Source organism: Microtus pennsylvanicus, chromosome 10 (genome assembly GCF_037038515.1).
Source record: "Microtus pennsylvanicus isolate mMicPen1 chromosome 10, mMicPen1.hap1, whole genome shotgun sequence".
In the NCBI taxonomy this organism is placed as follows: domain Eukaryota; kingdom Metazoa; phylum Chordata; class Mammalia; order Rodentia; family Cricetidae; genus Microtus; species Microtus pennsylvanicus.
In genome coordinates, this window is record NC_134588.1 from 46862731 (window position 1) to 46883650 (window position 20920).

General features: G+C 46.1%; 1 protein-coding gene across 1 annotated transcript in view; it reads right to left on the bottom strand.

Moving 5' to 3' along the window:
• Window positions 1-3647: 3647 nt before the first annotated feature.
• Rgsl1 (regulator of G protein signaling like 1) overlaps window positions 3648-20920 on the bottom strand; it is a 70223-nt gene continuing 52950 nt past the window's right edge. Inside the window, exons 18-22 of the mRNA XM_075987331.1 lie at window positions 18115-18224; window positions 15677-15772; window positions 12987-13059; window positions 8509-8664; window positions 3648-3714 (exon numbers count right to left, since the gene is read on the bottom strand). Of these exons, the coding sequence (XP_075843446.1) occupies window positions 3648-3714; window positions 8509-8664; window positions 12987-13059; window positions 15677-15772; window positions 18115-18224 (502 nt within the window). The remainder of the gene's footprint in view (window positions 3715-8508; window positions 8665-12986; window positions 13060-15676; window positions 15773-18114; window positions 18225-20920) is intronic.

Here is a 20920-nt window from a genome sequence, read left to right on the forward strand (position 1 = left end):
GTCTAGCCCCATGAATCAATGAGTTTTTTGGGATAAATACCAGAGCATGGGTGAGGGGTTACTTACAGGATTAAGGATGTCTCAAAAGCAGCTGTATAACCACAAAAAAAAAAATTAGTCCCACCCAACATCGGTAATGGCTCACGAAGGCCGGCAGTTCCAGAGAAGGGTCTCCCACTCTCAGTAAACTTCTATTGTTTATATGGCCACAGGAGAAGGCTCCTAAATTTCATAACTTTCTGAATCTTTAAAGTCTTCCTCTTTCTTTCAATCCAGAGGAAAGAGCTGGACATCAGCAGCCTAGGGGTCAAGGTCACCACTGCCTTTCTTAGCATGTGTGAGTGTGCACATTCACATGCGTGTGCCTGTGCATCCTGGTAATGTATGCAGGTCAGAGGGCAAGTCTAGGACGTTGGGCTTTACCATCTACGTTGTTTGATAGAGTTTTTTGTTCATGTCTGTGTACCCCAGGCTAGCTGGTCTCCAAGCTTGTAGAAATTCTCCTGTCTCTGCTACCATCCTGACTTAGAAGTGCTGGGTGTACAGACATGTACTGAATGATGTTAAACCCAAGAATCTGAACTCAGGTCCTCACACTTATGTAGAGCACCAAAGACTCTCCATATTGAACCATCTCTCCAGCCTAGTCCAAATAGCTGTTACAGGCTTAGTATGAAGCCTTCAAAGCTCCAGAGGCTGTTTGGAGATGAGGTAGGTTTAGAAGAAGTCTTAGGGTGGGAACCTCGTCATGAGTTCTGTGACCTAACTCGTACAAAGGAAGAGAGAACTGGCTTTCCCCTCTCCTTGCCAGAAGGGCACAGAGAACAAAGACAATTACCATACACTGCAAGGAGACTGTAATGGCCAACAAGTTCAACTTGGGCTTTCAACTTCTAAAACTGAAAGGAACATAGTCTGTTTCAGCCACCCAGTCTAAGTAAGGTGTTCTTCTGACAGCCACTTAAACTTAAATATGTGCTCTGGTTTCTCCTCAGGTTGTATGAACATTTTACCTTTTTACCAAACTGACAAAATCAAACCACTTGGCACACAGCAGACCAGACCAACCCCTCATGTTAATAAACTTCCTCTTTTCGGTCACGGGAAACAAATATTACAGGAAAGAAAAAAGAATGATGCAACCTCTCGTCTCTGCAAACTGTGTTTTTAGTTTCAGGTCACCTTATGGTCTATATGCTCAGATTACAGACATGAGAGGCTCTGACAAGGGGGCAGAACTGGGTGGGAAGAAGCAAGGTGATTGGGTTGTCTGAGACTCTAGAACATCACGAGCAGATCGGATGTTAACAATCTTTATTTTTATTCTCAGGGCAACCAAAACTAACCCCACCCCTATGTTAGTCATCATATTGGCTTTTCACACTGAACCCATGAGTCCCAAGGGGCTTTAAAATCCACAGTGTGCGAGTACCCACCTACAAGAAATATGGAGTTCCCCCCCCCCCCCTTTTCATTTCCTCAAAAGGCTCTCTTGTCTTTGAGTATCAAGAATGTGCCCTCTTCTCCCTTGGGCATGTTTTATGGTTTACTGAGGTAAACAATGATTTGCTTACCTTTGAAACAGAGACCCAGTGATAATGACTCACACGGGTTTGCTTCTGGTGGGGGCCTCAGTGGTGGGGCAGTCCAGGAAGGAGATACTATGTCATGAGTCACCTACAGATTAGGGCTACCCTGCCCTCGGTGTTCAAATACTAGATATATCACAGGGCAGAAATCAGGTCCTGATCCCTGACCTCGCACAACCTGGCTAGGCGTGGGGCTGGGATGGAGGGGTTAGTAAAGGCACAGCTGAGAGACATGCTGGTAAAGATATGGTTTGCTAGGTGGGACTAGTGTGCAGGAAGAAAATCTAACCAGGGTGGAGAGGGGTTGGGTCGTCAGGGCAGGTGAAGGTTAATATGAGCTGAGCAGAGGGAGCTAATTAAGTGAAACCTAAAGGAAGCAAGAAAATAAGGCGCAGAGACATTGGAGGGATCAAGGAGCAGAAATAAAGTTCAGAGTTCACAGGTCCTGGGCCACGCTCGCACCTGATCTGCTCGTGGAATATAAAAGTGTGGTTATCACACACAAAGGCCGTTTAAGAGAGGCCCACAGCAGCGAGGAAGGGAAACCAGTGAGCTTGCGAGATAAGAAGCCCTTGGCAGACTGTGGGCAAGAGAGCGTCTAATCAAAAGATGGATGCATTTGAGTTTCCAGAGAATCACTGACTGTAGCGGGCAGATGTGAAAACAGAAAGGTCCCTTAGAGTCACTAGATGGCTCACGCAGAGAGTTTGTTAACGCAGAGAGTTTGTTAATGCCGACAGACATGGTTTCAAGCAGTCAGACTATTGATATGTTTGGACGGACGTGTCCGTAGGACTTCCCTTCATCGGGAAGGAAGGCTGCAGGAGGGATGGGGAGTGTGGGCCAGCTGCGGGCATGCTGGCCTCAGGGATGGGAGGAAGAGGACTGAGGCGATACTTTATGGAAAGGAGTTTGGAGGAGTATGTCCCGAGGAAAGACCAGGACACCCATTTGGGATGTGCTCAGTGTGATCTTCTTACCAGACGATGAAGGGCAAAGGCCACTGGGACATATCAAGAGTTTGGAGACAGGCTGGCTGGGGACGCGAGTCAGCTGATGAGTAAAAGCCTGTGCCATTGAGAGAATGAACATAGGTAGGACCAAAACTAAGAAGGCAGCAAGTCATTTTGTCCCTTCTGCTGGCATCCCTATGGCCTCCCTATCTGGCTGCAGAGGAGGTTGAGATGAGTTTCTAGTGGCTGACTGACCAGGGACACAGTTCAAACGTGGCAGTTCTACTTCTTAAAGTAACAAGAGAGAGCTGGGCGGTGGTGGCACACACCTTTAATCCCAACACTCGGGAAGCAGGTGGATCTCTGTGAGTTCGAGGCCAGCCTGGTCTACAGAGTGAGTTCCAGGACAGCCAGGGCTGTGTGTGTGTGTGTGTGTGTGTGTGTGTGTGTGTGTGTGTGTGTGTGTGTGGCGGGGACTGAGGGACAATGAGCAATGGCTTCCAGCCCAGAGTTCTACTGCGCATCTACTGAAAAGAAGGAGCAGGAGACCAAGAGGGAGTAGCAAGAAACAGAAGAACAGGAGAAAGATGCTGATGACTGAGCTCTGGGACCAGAGATGGAGGGTCTGAAGGCAACAGAAAATTAAACAAGATGTGATGAGCTGCAGGCAGATGTGATATATTTTATTCTCTCTAGACAAAGACACATGACCTTGGTCCCAAGGACATTTCTACAGAGTCACACAAAAGTGGCCTCTTGTCACAACTGGTTACACAATGAGTTACCTAACAGTCACATTTTTTGCATACTCATGACTTCCCAGATATCGTTACCTCCAACTCAATATTACATTATCTCAGACCACAAAGGACCTGGTTCCGACCTCCCCGTCCATTGTACTAGTCTCCAGTCAGCCCTTACTGTGTTTTTGCTCCATAAATCCTCTGCCTCGAAGACACCATCACCTACACCAGTGACCTCCTTGGACTTGCTTTCTTTTCAGAGGCTTCCTAGTGTTCGAACTCCAGAAGATGGAGCCCCTAGCTTGTTTCTGCACTCTTAGGACCACAGGGCCACACCCACCACACCAAATGGCTGTTCTGATTCAGAGACCACCTCCCTGATCCAATGGTGAACCTTCTAAGGGCCGTTTCTGTGCATCCACAAAGCACCTGAAAGGAATAATGGCTTTAAGGGCCACATACGGGTTTAGACAAAATGCCACCAGTCTAGATAATCCGGAACGATTTAGTTAAGGTGGCAGCTGTCACTCAAGCCTGCCAAGTGCTTGGATTCTGATTCCCAGCCTGCCAAGCGCTGACCCCTCCCCGGGAAGGGTCAGGCCCACTCACACAGGGTATTTAGGGTCCCACCAGAATAAGGAACATGTGGTTTAGGGCTTGTGTGTGTGCTTGCTGTCTTCCCCCTGCTATGCTCCCGGCTATCTGGGACCGCCATCTATTAAACACAGGCATTTGATTTGGCTTAATCTGGTTTGATTGGAATTCTTTGCACTGGTAAAGAGGCTTTTCTTAACAGATACTGTGCAAAAAACTTTGGGTTTCATCTGAGAGCTACAGGGGAAGTTCTGGAAGGGTCTTCAGCATGGAAGTGATACACTCAACATTCGCTTTTAGACAAAGATCACAGGGAGGAGATGGGAGGAGGCCACTGTGCCTCAGGTGACATCCCTTGAGTTCACAGAGTAGGAAGCACCCCACTCCTAAGAGGATCACACATCCGGGTTTAGCTGAGAAATGAGTTCTCTTCACTCCTTCTGTAACAGCCCCATGGGCAACCACCTCTCGGGCACCACTTCCATGCCAGATCTGAAAGACATGACTTCTGACATAAACTAAAAAATCAAGGCTGTGCTTCATAAAGAGGAGAACCTCAGACCCGAGCACCACAGACTTGAAGACTAACGAAAGCAGCAGAAGACTACAGCTACAGCCGGAGAAGACGCCTCATCAGGGAGCCGTAAGGAACAACTGAACCGTCCAATATGACAAGCTTGGTGGCATCATCTCTAGACAATATGGTGGTGGCAGCTGGGGTCTGCTATTAGGAAGTTCATCACACGCGCCGACCAACAGGGCGAGTGACAGAGTGAGTCTTAACAAATATTGAGAGCCTACTAATAACCCCAGAGCCCCCAGACTTCTAGCCATCCTTTACCGCCGGGTGGATGAGAAGGAAAAGCTGCATTTTATCTTGTACCATGCCTTGATCAAGTGATTCTTATCCAACCAGATCAGGCCTAGGAATTTCCTGTTGGCCCGAGTTCTGAGTTCCAGAGCTTGACTGGAGTTGACAGCTCGCCTTCTCATGCAGCGGTGAGTGCAGTCTCCCGGGAGTCCCCTCGACAGCTAGCATGACATCACTGCTATGATGGAAGCGGATAATGCCAGGAGGGAGTGAAGAAGGGTGAGGTCTGCTTCCAGTCATCACGCTGTAATAGTGACAGGACTGTAGGCATACCTAGGTGTGTCTGGAGTGCCCACTGCCTTCCCTCCTGGCTAAACACAAGCTAGTTTTCCAGGTCTGAAATATTCTCCAAGTTCTAGCTGGATTTTAAAATTGTTATATAAGCCATATAGAGCTTTTGAAGGTACTGAACATGCCATAAAATCTCAAGCTCATTTTTAAGGTCTCTCCAATCTCCACCTGCCTGCCTGACAGCTTGCCACACCTGCTAAATACTACTGCTCTGGAAGCTGTAAAACTACTATTTCTCCATCAATATTGCCTTTACTGCCCAGACTTTGAGTCCAACCCCACCCCTCCCAACTCCCCAATCCCAGAGTTCTGCACCATCTTTCTCAAGATAAAAACCACTGCCAGAGAGTTTTCCAGGACAGGTCATTAGTACCAAATGTAGCATAGGGGTTCTCTGAGGTGCAACAATGTCTGTTTTATTCTGATAGCCTTTCCTTGCTTTTGAGGAGTCAGTAAACAAAGAGATACTGGCCTTTGGACAACAATTACAGCCCTTATTTTGGGATGTCTCCTGTCCCCACAAAGGGGAAGAGATTTATCTGCCATAGCCAACAAAGAATGCCAGAGGGAAGATAATTTGTTCAGATTTAAATTTCATCCATGAAGCTACCAAGATCTTATTAACTTTCCTTGTCTTTTCTTGGGTGGTGCTGGCAAGAACCAAATAATAGACCATCCGCTTTCTTGATATCCTAACTGGCTCATTTCTTTTCTTTCTCCTTTTTATTTGCTTTTTTAAAAAACAGACTTTGATAATAATATGCCCTCTGTCCTGAGCACATTTCCCCTCTCTCAGGACAGTAAATAGTCTTGCCCACATCTTAAAGTCTTATTCAACAACTGGACCAACAAAACAGAGAAAAGGGAATACTGTTCTTTTGAAAAATAATTTCTAATTCACTCTTTGACAGTTTCATACATGTATATAATATATTTTGATCATATTCAACTCCCATTCCCCCCTCTTATTTTCGCCTCACTCCCTTCTGGGATCTTTTTTCTTCCCAATACACCTCCTTCTAACTACTATGTATATATTTTTAATAACCCAATGAATTTAGATAGGGCTGCTTGCATTGTAGGGGTGTGAGATTATTTACTAGCTCATGGGCAAGTTAACAGTGACAACACCTCTGGAGAGGACATGCTATTCATGAGGGAGTGCCATCTTTTTATTTTTTTTTGTAATTCTAGTGTAAAAATGAGTTATGCCGGGTCCTTGAAACTCCTGACCATAAATGGCTCACTGCCTGTCTAGTTCCAGGGAATGTTGTGGGCTTCTTCACTGCTACTCTGTCAGGTCTGGTAGGGATGTGTAGGCATTTTGTAAGGCCCTAGTACAGTTTCTCACCCTTCCCAATGCTGCGACCCTTTAATACAGTTCCTCATGTGGTGGTGACCACCAACCACACAATTCTTCCATTGCTACTTCATAACTGCAATTTTGCTACTGTTAGGAGTTGTAATGTAAGTCTCTGCTATGCAGGATATCTGATATGTGACCCCAAAGGGGTCATGACCCACAGGTTGAGGACCACTGCCCCAGTAACTGTAATATTACTAATTCTCTCAGATTCATTTTATATCTCAAGCTCACGTCAGAGAGTCAGGCAATGTGTTGGCACCAAGGGCTGGTTGCAAAGCCCCATCCATACACCAATCTGATGGTTTTGTGTATTTTTAAAACACTGAGAAACAAACTATTTGGGGAACTGACCGGAGTTACTAAGGAGCAACCCTGATGTTCCATATGCAGATGCAGCCATATGCCCAAAGTCCATTTCTTACACACCAGCAATGAGCAAGCAGAGTGGGAAATCTAAAACCTGGCACCATGAATGCCAACATCTCTCCAGGCGAACTGCTTAGTTACAAATATTGAAGTGCATAGGTATGAAGCATATGGGGGAGACTCTGAAACCAAAAAAGCAAATTATCCCACGTTCACGGACAGATTCAACATGGTGAAGTGTTAAGGTTTTGACCCAGTACAAATCCTGTCAGGACACCAGTGCTTTCTTCGGCCTTTTCAGATGGTCCTTTTACTCACTGGCCCAGGGTCATCCTAAACCGAGAACCCCATGTCTCTCCGTCCCATGGTTCCTTGTGGCCTCTGGGCTTTCCCACATCCTCTGGCCCCGTGCAGGTTTCTAGTTCTCAACATATGAGCGAGTTTCTAAATTTTTGGACAGATGGAAGCTTAAGTGAAATCACAATGGACCTGGAATTGTCGCGTGAGGTCACCAACTGCCCCTTTAGACCAACACGGAGCACAGCGACCTCGTTTTATACAAACCACTCCTCTCCCTTCCTTCAGATGCGATTCCTCCTCTTTCCCCTTGGCCTCACTTTACCTGCAGGCTTTCAGAACTTGTAGCGCCCCATCGCCCTTAGACAATCCAGAGCAGGGCCTCTGGAGGGGCAGGATCGGAGATGGGAAAGGCCCGCCCCCAGGGCACGCCCTTCCTTGCAGAGCACCCGTCCCAGCTGCAGCTCTAGTGTGAGGGGTTCAAGCTCTCATGCCCATGCAATCATAGGTTAATTATAGAGGTCAATTATAGGTCACTAATTAAACTTAAATATCAAACAAAAACCAAGTAATTCTTTTAGTATGCCTATTTTTTATATATTTGGACATGCTTGTGCTAAAAATTATTCATTGCTCATCTTAAATTCATATTTATCTAGGTTTCTGTGTTTTATCAGAGTTGTAAAAAAATACCTGAGAACAATTTAAAGGGGTATTATTTATCCCGGCTTACAGTTTTGCTTTGTGTTTCATTTCATCCTCATTTATTCTTTTCTTAATTTTAAACTTTCTTTTTATCTATTCTTTGTGTCTTTCACATCATGCATCCCAATCCCATTCATCTCCCCCATCCCTTTGTATCTGTCCTCTGCCCTTGCAACATCCCCCAAATAAAATAAAATAAAAAGAGAAAAGAAGAAACTAAAAATCTCAACATGGAAGCTGTAGTGTGACAGTGAGTCACACAGTAAACCCTTGTGTCCCTACAGCTTTACTTGTGAGTGTTTACTGCAGAGAGGCATTGGTCTGGTTCAAGGCCTCTGGTTTCTGCTACACGATCAATGCTGGGCCCTCACTGGGACTCCTCTTCAGTATTCTGTGTCATGGAGATTCTGCAGCTTTGGGTCTGTAGGACTGGCCCCTTCATGTGCTGCAGCAGCTCAGAGATAGGGAGGATGTTGGGGTGGGCCAACTCATAACCCTGGTTCTAGGCCTGAGTAGTTGCAGGGTTGATCACCCCCTCCACCACCCCTCCTCAGCACTAGGGTGAGCTCTCCAGCATTGCCCTGGCAACCGCTCACCCACCCTACACCATCAGGACCAGCTCTACAGTGTTGCCCAGGAGAGGTTTAGAGGCCACTCTCCCAAGTGCTGCAGCTGGTGAGGACAATGGCATCTCTCCTGCCCTTATGACCTCAGGCCCAGCTCTCCCACTCACCACAGGTGGCAAGGGGGCATCTCTCCCCAACCCATGTCACCATACAGCAGCTGAGGGTGGCACCAGATCTCCCGTTCATGGCTCACCCACGCTCTTGTCAACAGGATCCGCTCCACTTGCTGCTGGGACAAAGTGCAGGGCCCACTTCCCTGAGTGCTGCAGATGGCAAAGGGGAGGGTCAGCTCCCTCACCAGCTGCAGGTGATAGGAGCAAGGAGGGAGGGTCTCTTCCCCTTGCCCTCACCACCCACCACAGGCAAAGGTGGCAGTACCATTTAGATCACTCTCATGCCCTCAGGCCTCACCACAGCCCTGTGTACAGGGTCAGCTCTACTGTGCTGCCCAGGCAAAGTGTAGGACCTGCTCTCCCCAGGGCGTCACCTCATGAAGACAAGTTCGCCCTAGTGTTACAGCCAGTGAGGAGTGGAACCATCTCTGTATAGCCTTATCCTCTCGGCCTTTGGTGGTATCAGGAGCCAAAGACATTAACATAGACCATGGCTGCCACAGGGCCATGAACCCAAACATGACCCTGGATGGCCATCAAGTCGTCCACTTCAACCTGCTGCTCACCGCTTTCACCTCTTCAGATCTGCCTCTGCCCACAGGACACGAGGCATTCTGTCTCTCTCCTCCACACCAGAGCATACATATATGCTCACCATACAGTGACCGGCTGCCTGGTGCCTTGCAGTGTGTTTTCTCCTCAGAGTCCAGGGCGGACTGCCCCAGGCACACTTGTGGGTCTCTTTGTCCCACTCACTGGCTCACAGTTTTAAAGAGTTCAGTTCACAGATGCTTGGCCCAGCTTGGGCAGGACTTAATGGCGGTAGATAAGCTCTCTCAACTCTCATCAGAGGGAAGCAGAGAGGGTGAGTACAAGAAGAGGCCAGAGAAAGCTGGATCTCCAAATGACTTCCTTTCGCTGTCTAGGTCCACCTTCTACCCTTCATCGCTTCCCAATAACAGCACCAAGTAATGGATTCATTGGTGGATTCACCCCTGGTTAGGTCAGAGACCTCAGGAGCTGGCAGTGGCTGTGTAAGCCCATCACACCAATACAGAATTAGATGCCTTACTATCTCTAAGGTTGCTCTCAACCCAATCAAGTCAAGATTAACCACTACACCAGGTGTCTTGCATTTAAGAAAAAAGTGAGAAGATACTAGGGATTAAATAATATAGGGCCTGTATGTACAAAGCAAGTGCTCTGCCACTGAATTACATACTTAGCCCAGTTTTTTTTTAAATGACTTGTAATGGTATGTGTTTGTGGGACACAGTGTGAAATTTCAACTCATGTATGTAATATGCATCATCTGTATCTGGTCATTGTCATGTCTATGATCTCATTTTATTATTTCGTTGTTGGGAGCATTCGAAATCTTTTCTCCTATTTAGAGGTATATTGTTATCAGCCACAGTCACCATGCCACATTATAAAATTTTGAACTTTTTTCTTTCTATTCAACTGTACCTTCTGCTAACCACCTCGAGTCACCCTGATTTCCCAGCTTCTGGTAACTGATACCTAATCCTTTATTTCTGTGGGCTCAGCTCCCTTAGCTTCAATATATAAGCAAGAATGTAAGAACATAAGTAGGGCATATCTTTTATTCTGGCTAATGACCTACAGCCCTGGTTACTGTGTAGTGTGAGGGCTGGTACCCCAGGGTCCTGTGCACCCAAACCACTCCCTCTTCTTGAGGAAACATCTAGATCCAGTGGCAGTGGGAATGAGGGAGAGATGTCATCACACCCGTCACGTCGCTCTGTGATGTGTGCACAGGCTCCTCTGAAGGCAGAGGCTTATTCTTCAGTCTCTCTTGTCTTCTTTCTGTCTCTTTCGGTCACTCCTTAATCTGAATGGCTGTATGAACTTCCTAAAGAAAGAAAAATCAAAGGGCTTGAATTTTGAGCACCAAGAATCATTGGACTATAAAGATATCCACAGAGGAAACAGTTCTTGTTTCCTCTTTGCTGCGGTTGTCGTGACTGTAATTGATCGTTGATTGATCTTCTGGTAATAGGTCAGGAAACTCGATAGTCAGAAAAAGGGACGGCATGACTTCATGGTTTGTTTTCTCTACTACTTTCCCAGCAGTAAGCCCAGTTCATTTACTTGTGCATTTGGTACCCATCGATGGGGAAACTATTAATGTGTCACTGTGTCATGTACTGGAGGTACAAAGAAAAGTAGGACATGGCCTTTGTCCTGCAAACTATACAGCCCATGCCTATAGGCAAAGCTATATGAGTGTATCCCTCTATTATGATAGAGAAAACAACACAAAGAGCTCTCAGATGAATGAAGCCTGTCTTTCCTTTCCTTAAGTGAGACTCGTCTACTGCCAACATGGAGGAGTTCAGTCATGTCTTAATCTACCTGGAGGGCATTTATCATGTGACAACCCCCCCCCCAGGCAGCATTTTACTTGATCCCCATCAGTCTCCTTGTGGGTATCCCTACATCCTCTTCCGGCCTCTTGTTCTTTTTTGATTAAGGTATTTCCAGGGACCTCAGTTCCAGTAACTAGACTCTCCACTCCTTCCCTGGGATCTTAATTTTAACCTGACATTTCACAATTAGAATTCTGTTTCATTATCACTATTCTTGTTATGAAGTCTTGTTCTTAAGTTTCAGCTCTGTGAAGCAAGGGAAGCTTCATCTTTTTTCTTCTGAGTCTTTCTTGTGCTGAGTACTTGCCTTGGATGGGTTGTCTTGGGGGCTTTGAGTTACTCTACTTGAGCCTTGCCTACCTCTGACCTCCCCTGTGGCCAAGTGAGGCCTTTCCCTACCTACTTCAACCCCAGTCTCATCAGATGGCTTCAGTCCCAGTGGTTATAAACCCTGTTGCAACATCATAACGTGTTTCGTCCTTTGGGAAAGGCTGTCAGTTCAGGACAAATTTGTGGGCATTTGAAAGGATTCTCTAGTAAACTTTGTAATTCTGTTTTCCATAGAATCATTATGCTAGTTGTTCAGTTCATTCCAGTTGAGGGACTGTTCATAAATTCCTATCATTTTACTCCTGACTTTTTTCAACAGGCATTTTAAAATAAGTCTAGTTACTCTAAAATGAAGGCTATTGCTTAGGTGCTTTGGTTAAAAATTGTTATGAAAAATCCATGAGCTATCAAGGGAACAGAGCTCAGAGAAGAGCAACTGTTTCCATGCATGGGAAGCTGCAGGGATGTGCACCAGAGGATGGGAACATAACAAAGAATGGGACGTGGCATGTTCAGAAAGTCACTTTGCTGCTCAGCACCCCAGCTTCTTTACCTGTCTAGAAGCCAAGATTTACCGAGACAATGGACGGGAGTCATTGTGCAAATGGAGCTGAGAGTAATCACACATCACTTGGTGTGGTACGCAGTGATATCATCCATCCATCCATCCATCCATCCATCCATCCATCCATCCATCCGTCCATCATGAGATTTCTCAGCAACATAGAGCCAGAATTTGTATAAGGCTATGGAAGTCTAGAGTAATGTCTTAAGCCCAGGTCAGGTGTCTTAACCCACCAACTCGCAAGCCCCCCAGCATCAGGGAGGGCACAGGGCGCCCCACACCTTACCCATTGCAGTCTGGTCTTGCTGTGTCTGGGTTGCCCCATTCATTCTCCTACTTGATCTTTGCAGATGGTGCTAGGACATTTCATTTCTGACCCAAAAGGGTTCTGTCCGTGTTAAAAGGCTGCTAAGGAATGAGTCGCCTTTGTTCTGGGCCTGACTTGATTACTTTCTCTCCTTTTTGATGAAGGACAGTTTTGGTCTAAAAGAAGAGATAAAAGGGGGAGCAGGGTGGGGCTGGTGGTTCAATTGACAAAGTCCTTGCTGCCCGAGCATGGGACCTGCATGGGGATTCTGAGCATCCACATCAAAAGCCAGGAGTGACAGCGTGTGCCTGAAATCCCAGTGCTGGAAAGGCAGAAGCAGAATGATCCTTAGGACTCACTCGCCAGCTAGTTTAGCTGAATGGGTGAACACCAAGTCCAGCGGGAGATGCTGCTGCAAAAAAATACGGTGGAAAGTAACTGTGGAAGATACCCAGTGTTGACCTTTGGCCTCTGCGTGCTCAACCACAAATGTGCATGTGCACCTGTACACATATACATTATAGACATGAAAGTGTACACATATATCAGACGGGGGATGGGGGAGGGGGAAAGAATGAGAGAGAGAAGCCAGCCAATAAAATAAAATAACAGGAATTACACAAATGCTGGTGTGTAGCAATTTCTTTTAGAAATGACAATTCCCACAATATGATGAAATGCCTAACAGGAGGTGGGCAAAGACCCACACAAGAGATCACTCTCCCCAGCTGCTGGGACCTCAGCTACTCTGAGCTCCACCTGGTTCTCCATGCAGGGCAGTGTCAGAACGTGGAACTGCACTCTGGGAGTTGATCCTGTCACCCATTGTGCATGTAGATAGAACATCTCTGGCCAAGGATTTCTAGCCCACACCTACCTCAGGGCAGAAGGAGCCAACTGCAAGGAAGACATGGCAGGTCGGCCTGGCTGGGTGAGGATGCTAGAGGAAGCTTAAGAGAGATGCAAAGAAGAAAGTCAGAATGCATGGCACATGCTACATTCCACCAAGAGAAAGACCCCCTCGCCATCTGCTGCTCCTCCTGTACTCTTATGGGGATCAACTGCTGTGAATAGGTCAGATACAATATTGGCTTCTTATTCATGCTTATTTCTAGAGTAGACTTTTTGTCATTTGAGGAAAGATTTTTATTTAACAGATTATGTACTAAAGGTGTGTCATATGAAAAAACTAAAAGCATGGAATAATACGATTAATTATTTTTATAAACATTATTTAACCATTTTGTGTCTTAGTTGCTGTTTTATTGTTCTGAGGAGAAACCATGCATGAGGCAGCATTTAATTGGGGCTTTATTCACAGTTTTAGAGTCAGCCCATGATCATCATGGTGGAAAACAGACAGGCATAGAGTTGGAGCAGTAGCTGATGTGGGATTCCCCTCTGTATGCTGTGAATATGTTTTATTACCATTGGTTAATAAAGAAGCTGCTTTGGCCTATAGTAGGACAGAATATAAGTAGGTGGGAAAACTAAACTGAATGCAGGGAGAAAGAAGGTGGAGTCAGACAGACGCTATGTAACTGCCAAAGGAGTAACATGCCAGCCCTAGTAAGCCACAGCCTAGTGGCAATACACAAATGAATAGAAATGGGTTAATTTAAGATATAAGAGCTAGTTCGGAATATACCTAAGTCATTGGTTAAGCAGTGTTGTAATTAATATAGTTTCTGTGTGATTATTTGGGTCTGGGTGGCTGACAACAAAAGAGCAGTCTCTGTTTACAAGTAGTTGAGAGCATTACATCCTGATCCACAGGTGGCAAAAAGAAAGACACTAGGCCTGACATGGACTTTTGAAACCGCAAATCCCACCTCTTGTGTATCCAACAAGGATACACCCCCAATCTTTTTCAAACCGTTCCACTCTCTGGTGACTAAGCATGCAATTATATGAGATCATGGGGGTTTGGAAATGCTTTGCTTTCCTGAATACCAAGTGGCACCTTGTTGTAATAGCATTGCAACCTGAATATAGGCCCTGACATTCTTACTTTTTGGTTATTCAAAAAATATACTGGTATTCTTGGAAGTTAAAAAAATGAATGTTTATGAATGAGTGTAATTAGGAATATATTTTATCTAAAGTTTTAAGAATTCTTCTCTTTCTCCTCCTCCTTATTCTTCCTCTTTTCCTTTTTGAGACAGTGTCTCTCTATGTAGCACTGGATGACCTAAAACTCACTATATAGACCAGGTTGGCCCCAAACTCAAGAGATCTGCCTGCCTTTGCCTCCTGAATTCAGGGATTATATAGATGCACTACCATGTCTGGCCCTATTTTATTATTCTTAATTAGGTGTGCCTTGGTGTGTGTATGGCATGTGAGAGCAGGTGCCTTCAGAGAGAGAGATGTCAGATCCTCTGCAGCTAGGGTTATAGCAGTTGTGGCTGCTGGGAGCTGAACTCAGGTCCTCTGCAGGAGCAGTACATATTCTTAATCACTGAGCTATCTCTCTAGTCCAGTAATTGTTCTTATTTGATGGCAATCAGGATCTAAATTTAGAGGTATCTTCATTCTATATAAATACATATTTTCATAAAATAGCTATGACCATAGTTTTATGTCTTTTAGGTTTTGAATTATAATGGCTGCACACATGGTTTAAATCAGTAAGTTGTTATTGGGTTTGAAATTTATTATTAGTATTCAGAGGGTGCATTGTATTAGCTTCTACTTTTGTTGTAAGACACATTTTGATGCAAAGTTATCTGCTTCCCTTTTCCAGGGAAGGGACTGGGCAAGGGAAGGTGATATCAAATGCTGTAGGGGTGTCCTGAAGACCTGGTTTGTGGGAGTCTTATTTTCTTGTCTTAGGAGATTTTTCATCTGGATATAATGTCAGCTATATAGACCCATGGAAGTAAAAACAGACTGAAAATGAACATTAGAATCACATTTGTACTGACATTTCCTACCTCAGAGAAGCAGAAAAGGGGCAACCCAACTTTCTCCCCCAAGCAAAAGTTAACAACTGGGAAAGACTGGAAGGCCTTCTGGGAGAGGCTGTGTGGAAACAGAGCGGTGTGATACCGCTTGGCAGTGAAGTCGGCTCCTAGGGGCTGAAGATGGGAAAGAGAAAGCATACACTGTGCTCCCAACAACGGAGGCAAGGGCCAGGGGACTTGCTACGGTCATGAGGAGCTCATAGTGGGAGCCTCCACGGAGCAGAAGGTATAGGATGGAGATGCTGTCCAGCAGGTAGGCCACGTGTAAGGAGAAAGCAGATGGCGGCTTCTTAGCAGAGATGGCGTGTGATGCCTGACGTGGGCACAGAGAGGCTTATGCACCTTCCTCACGGGGCTGCAAAATGAACCAAGGAGGAGGTGAGACTATCCAGGTGAGAGCTGTGCACAGAGCCTGCGGTGGAGGCTGAAGAAATCCTCCTCACCCATCTCTACTGCTCCCAAGCTGTACAGCCTTGAGCAATTCATCTCCATTGGAGGGCCTTAGGCTCTTTACAGTTACTAAGAGAATGGGCTAATATGGATCCTGGACCGCTCTCCAGTCGGCCAGGGAACTTTCACAATCAGTAAAGCTCCAACTCACAGTTTTGGATTGAATTTGCCACGGCCTCCCGGGTCTGCTGAGGTCGAAACCATTCAACACCTCTGAGCAAGGTGAACCTTAAGACAGCGTGGTCGCCTGGGAAGAAAAAAGGAAACACATTCAAACTCTAGAACATCATCCAAAAAACAAAGCAACCAATCTTATGGGAGAAAGCTCTTGATTAACGCTCACAGGTCATAATGCCAAGGACGGGGCATTACTGGTAGGCAAGCCTATGTGTCTGTGACCTGGGGTCTGGGCTGAGAACCGGAATCAGAACTCGGGACTCCTCAGCTCATGTGACTCATTTTCTCTGATGACATCTAATGAACTGGCCCTTCACTCTCTGCTGCCCACCTTGAATCCCTGCAGAAGCTTCCCCTTGTCAGGGCATTTTAGAGGCAGAAGGTTCCTTAGGCCTTTTCCTTTTGTGAGTTTCCAGCTTAGCTGGGCAGGTTCTTGCCATGAGAGACTCCCCTCTTAACCTCGGTACTGACCAGGCCTCCCCTAGGTCTCCTTTTCTCTTTTTACACAAGACTTAGCTCCAACACTAAATTTCTGAGGACCAAAATTTCCATGACCAAAAGCAACTTGGGGAGAAAAGAGTCTATTTTGTCTTAGAGCTTACAGTCCATCGTGAAAGGGAGTCAGGGCAGGAACTCAACAGGACTCTGGAGGCCAACACTGAAGCAGAGGCCACAGAGCTCAGCCTGCTTTCTTACACACCCCGGGACCACCTGCCCAGGGGTGGCACTGCCCCTGGTGTAGTGGGCCTTTCGGAATCAATCACCAGTGGAGAAAACTCCCTACAGACATGCCTACAGGCTGTCCAATAGCATTTCTCAATTGAGGTTTTATTTTCCCTGATCACTCTGGCTTGTGACAAGTGGGAAAGAAAAATGTAACTAGCACAAGGACCAAGAAAATACTGAGAGTAAGAGGGCTAATGGGGTAGAATGGTGTGTGTGCGCACGCATGTGTGTGCATGCATGTGTGTGTGCATGCATGTGTGTGCGCATGCATGTGTGTGCATGCATGTGTGTGCGTGCATGCATGTGTGTGCGCACGCATGTGTGTGTGTGTGCGCACGCATGTGTGTGTGCGCACGCATGTGTGTGTGCGCGCACGCATGTGTGTGTGTGCATGCATGTGTGTGTGCACGCATGTGTGTGTGCATGCATGTGTGTGTGCATGCATGTGTGTGCATGCATGTGTGTGTGCATGCATGTGTGTGTGCATGCATGTGTGTGCGTGCATGCATGTGTGTGCGCATGCATGTGTGTGTGCATGTGTGTGTGCGTGCATGCATGTGTGTGTGTGCGCACGCACGTGTGTGTGTGTGTGCGTGCATGCATGTGTGTGTGCGCACGCATGTGTGTGTGTGCACGCATGTGTGTGTGCGTGCATGCATGTGTGTGTGCGCATATATGTGTGTGTGCATGCATGTGTGTGCGCATGCATGTGTGTGTGTGCGCATGCATGTGTGTGTGCGCGCACGCATGTGTGTGTGCGCATGCATGTGTGTGTGCGCATGCATGTGTGCGCATGCATGTGTGTGTGCATGCATGTGTGTGCATGCATGTGTGTGCGCGCATGCATGTGTGTGCGCGCATGCATGTGTGTGCGCGCATGCATGTGTGTGTGTGCATTATTTTTGTATTGCTGTGATAAATATAAAAGTGTTTACTGAGCTTATGATGTCAGAGGGTTAGAGTCTATGACAGGGCGAGAGCTCACATCTTAATCCACTGCCATGAGGCAGAGGCACACTGGGAAGGGTAAGTGACACACCTCCTCCAACAAGGCCACACCTCCTAGTCCTTCCCACACAAACAATTTCACCAAATAGGGACTAATACTCAAAAATATGAGCTTATAGGGGCCAGTCTCATTCAAACTACCATATATATGCAGTATATACACATATACATGCACACACATATACACACACCTATACACACATATATGTTATATAAATATATATTAATAATAAATATATCCCATTAGTCATCATAGCACCCAGAGACAATCCTACCAATACTTTTATGTTAATTTCTAGTTTTCTCTACCTTTTCATAAAATTATATGTCTATGTGTGTATCTGTGTATGCATGAAAACATGGACATTTATGACCACATATCTAGTTTTCACACTTAACTCTATAAAATAGATACTTCTTGAATAGTAAGGTTTCTATGGCGACAGTTGGAAGGGAGCCTCTCAAAGAGAGCCAAAGAGGTCATCATTGCCAGGTGCTCAACAGCTGAGCAACCTGGGAGCCCCTCATTACTGATATGACACGCGATAGTTCCCAGAGGGCCAAGTTAAGGTGCTGGTCACTGCACTCGTCACCACCTTTGTGTTCTGTCAGACATGTGTTCCCTCCTCACATGTCTCTGACTGGAGAAATAGGGCTATAGGTCTGAGGTGAACTTACCTCCACTCCATGGTGGGTACCTGTATGTAGACTTGGGAGGGGATCTTCCGTCCTTAAACTTTTTCCCCATGTACTCGTCATAAGAGCGTGCTGCCTTCCAGTTGCAATACCTGTGGGAAGAATGACTTCTGGTCACACAGAATGGCTGGAACAAATAAGGGCAGCTTGAGTGAAACCAGTCCTTCCAAACTGTGGGGGCGGAGAGGGAGAGAGACAGAGACAGACAGACAGACAGAGAGAGAGAGAGAGAGAGAGAGAGAGAGAGAGAGAGAGAGAGAGAGAATGCTGCACTGGGATTACTGCCTACCGAGGGCATTCTTTGTCCAGGGCTCACTCCAGTGAAGGACTGACCTGCACACTGTGTGGGTGACTTCCTTTTGGAACCATAGTGGATGCAGTCTGTGGAGGGGCCACTATGCCCAGCCCAGGTTGCAGTTAGCTGTGCTCACCTGAGTGTCAGGCGACACAGCCTCGGTCTGATCCCTTACTAAATCATCCGGAAACCCAGTGGGGTCTCCACACGTCCTTTCCCGGAGATATTCATCCCTTCCCTGATTCCTGCAGGCCTTTCCCTGGAAGATAACTGGCTCCTCAGAATTCTGCACTCACCATTGCTTCCCTGATGCTTTGGCCCCTTCCTCCCAGGACCCCTCAGTTGCTGAGACTAGGTTTAATGGTCTGCACTTGCACTTCCTTTGCTTGAGGTGGGCAGGGGTGTGGGTCTTGCCAGCTCCCATCTCCCTGCTCCCCAAGGGTCTGAACATGTTATTACGGCTGCTTTGCTCTAACATGCAAAGATGCATTGTTTATAGAAGGAAGGGGACAGGAGACCCTCATCCTGCTTTAAGCTCTTCCTAGGTGATTCTCAGCAAGTCCCTTAGCAACTCTGAACCTGTTTCCTCCTGTGTGAAACACAGACCCCAGTGCTTCGTCCCCACTGTCTTCTCGTGACACGGAGTGTTCATCTGTGATCACAGTTTGCCCACTGCAAATATCAGTAAGTTTACGAGCAGGTGAAGAGTCGACTTCAGAAACGCCACGAAGTAAATCTAAACTTTCTAAGGACATAATGGGGACAGGGAAGCTGAGCACTAAGTTAAACAAGGAAGCACACATAGTTTCTAGAAGTTTCTGATCCTTCAAGAAGCCTCAAGATAAATTTCTATGAAACCCTGGATAGGAAAAGTAGAAATAAATTTGGAATAACAAGTAGAATTTAAAAGGGTTCGTTGCCTTAAATCTTAAACCAAGATTTTACGCTGCTTTAAATTTTGAATAAAATAACTTGTCTTAGGGATTGGACAATAAAAGTGAGTGACTGGTAAGCAACTTTATACCGGTATTTATTTATTAGATAGATACTTTATTTTTATTTTATGTGTAGGGGTGTTTTGCCTGCAATGTGTATCTGTGCACCATGTGCATGCAGTACCCATGAAGGCCAGTAGAAGGCAGCAGATCCTCTGGAACTGGAGCTTGCAGACAGTTGTAAACTGCCATGTGGGTGCTAAGAACTGAACCCAGGTCCTCTGGAGGAGCAGCCGGTGCTCTTAACCACTGATCAATCTCTCCAGTCCCTATTTGCTTTTAATATTTATTTTGTGAGATAATACAAGTACATCATTTCCCCCTGCCATTTCTTCCCTCCAAAGCCTCCCCTGTGCCCCTCTTTGCTCTCTTCTAAATTCACAGCCCCTTTTTTCATTAACTATGACTACACGCATATATGTATATGCACATATGTTGTTAACTATAACCTGTCCATCCCGTATAATATTACTTGTGTGTATATTTTCAGGGCTGACCATTTGGTGTTCTCTTCCCTGGGGAAGAAGGTTTCTCCCACTTTCAGTATTTCTTAGTTGCCTGTGGTTCTCTGTGGAGGGCCATAAGGACTCTCCCCTGGCCACGTTAGCATGTGTATCCGTGTCATCTTTGTTCAGCTCATGTCTGAGCAGTCACGTTGGTTCCTCTTTATGGGTATAGCTTCTGATGTTGCTAGGAGACATGATCCCACAAAAACTATACCTTTATTTTAATGAAGGGCACATTTTAAAAATGTACTTTTATTTGTGTGAGTGTGTGTGTGTGTCTATTTGTCTGTATGTACACCATATGCATACAGTACTCCCAGAGGGGATAGTAAAGGGAGCCATGTCCCCTGTAACTAGAGTTATATAGGTGGTAGGTGGTTGTAAGCTGCCTGATGTGGAATTGATTTCAGGTCTTCTACAAGAGCTCGTAACTGCAGAGCCATCTCTCCAACCCAACCCCCCCCTTTTTGGCCCCCCTTTTAAGGAAACCCTGTTAGCCAGGGTCACAATATGATATAAGCACTCCCATTAGGCTTCTGTGATGTTCTGAATGAAAATGGCCCCCATAAACTCATAAGGAGTGGCATTATTGGAGGTGTGGCCTTGTTGGAGTAGGTGTGGCCTTTTAAGAGGAAGTGTATCACAGGGGTAGGTTTTAAGGTTTCAGATACTCAAGCCAGGCCCAGTGTCACCCTCTCTTCCTGTGGCCTGTCAATCTGGATGTAGAATTCTCAGCTACCTCTTCCACACCACATCTGCCTGCATGCTGTCATGTTTCCTGTTATGACGATAATGTACTAGACCTCTGAACTGTAAGCAAGTCCCAGTTAAACGTTTTCCTTTATAAGTTTCCAATGTCATGGGTTCTCTTCACCGCAATAGAAACCCTAACTAAGACAGCTTCCTTTGGGAAAATTTTGGCCAGCTATGGTATCACTGGGGTCGCACACCACTTGGGAACACCACTGATGGAAGCCAGAGCTGGCAGTCAG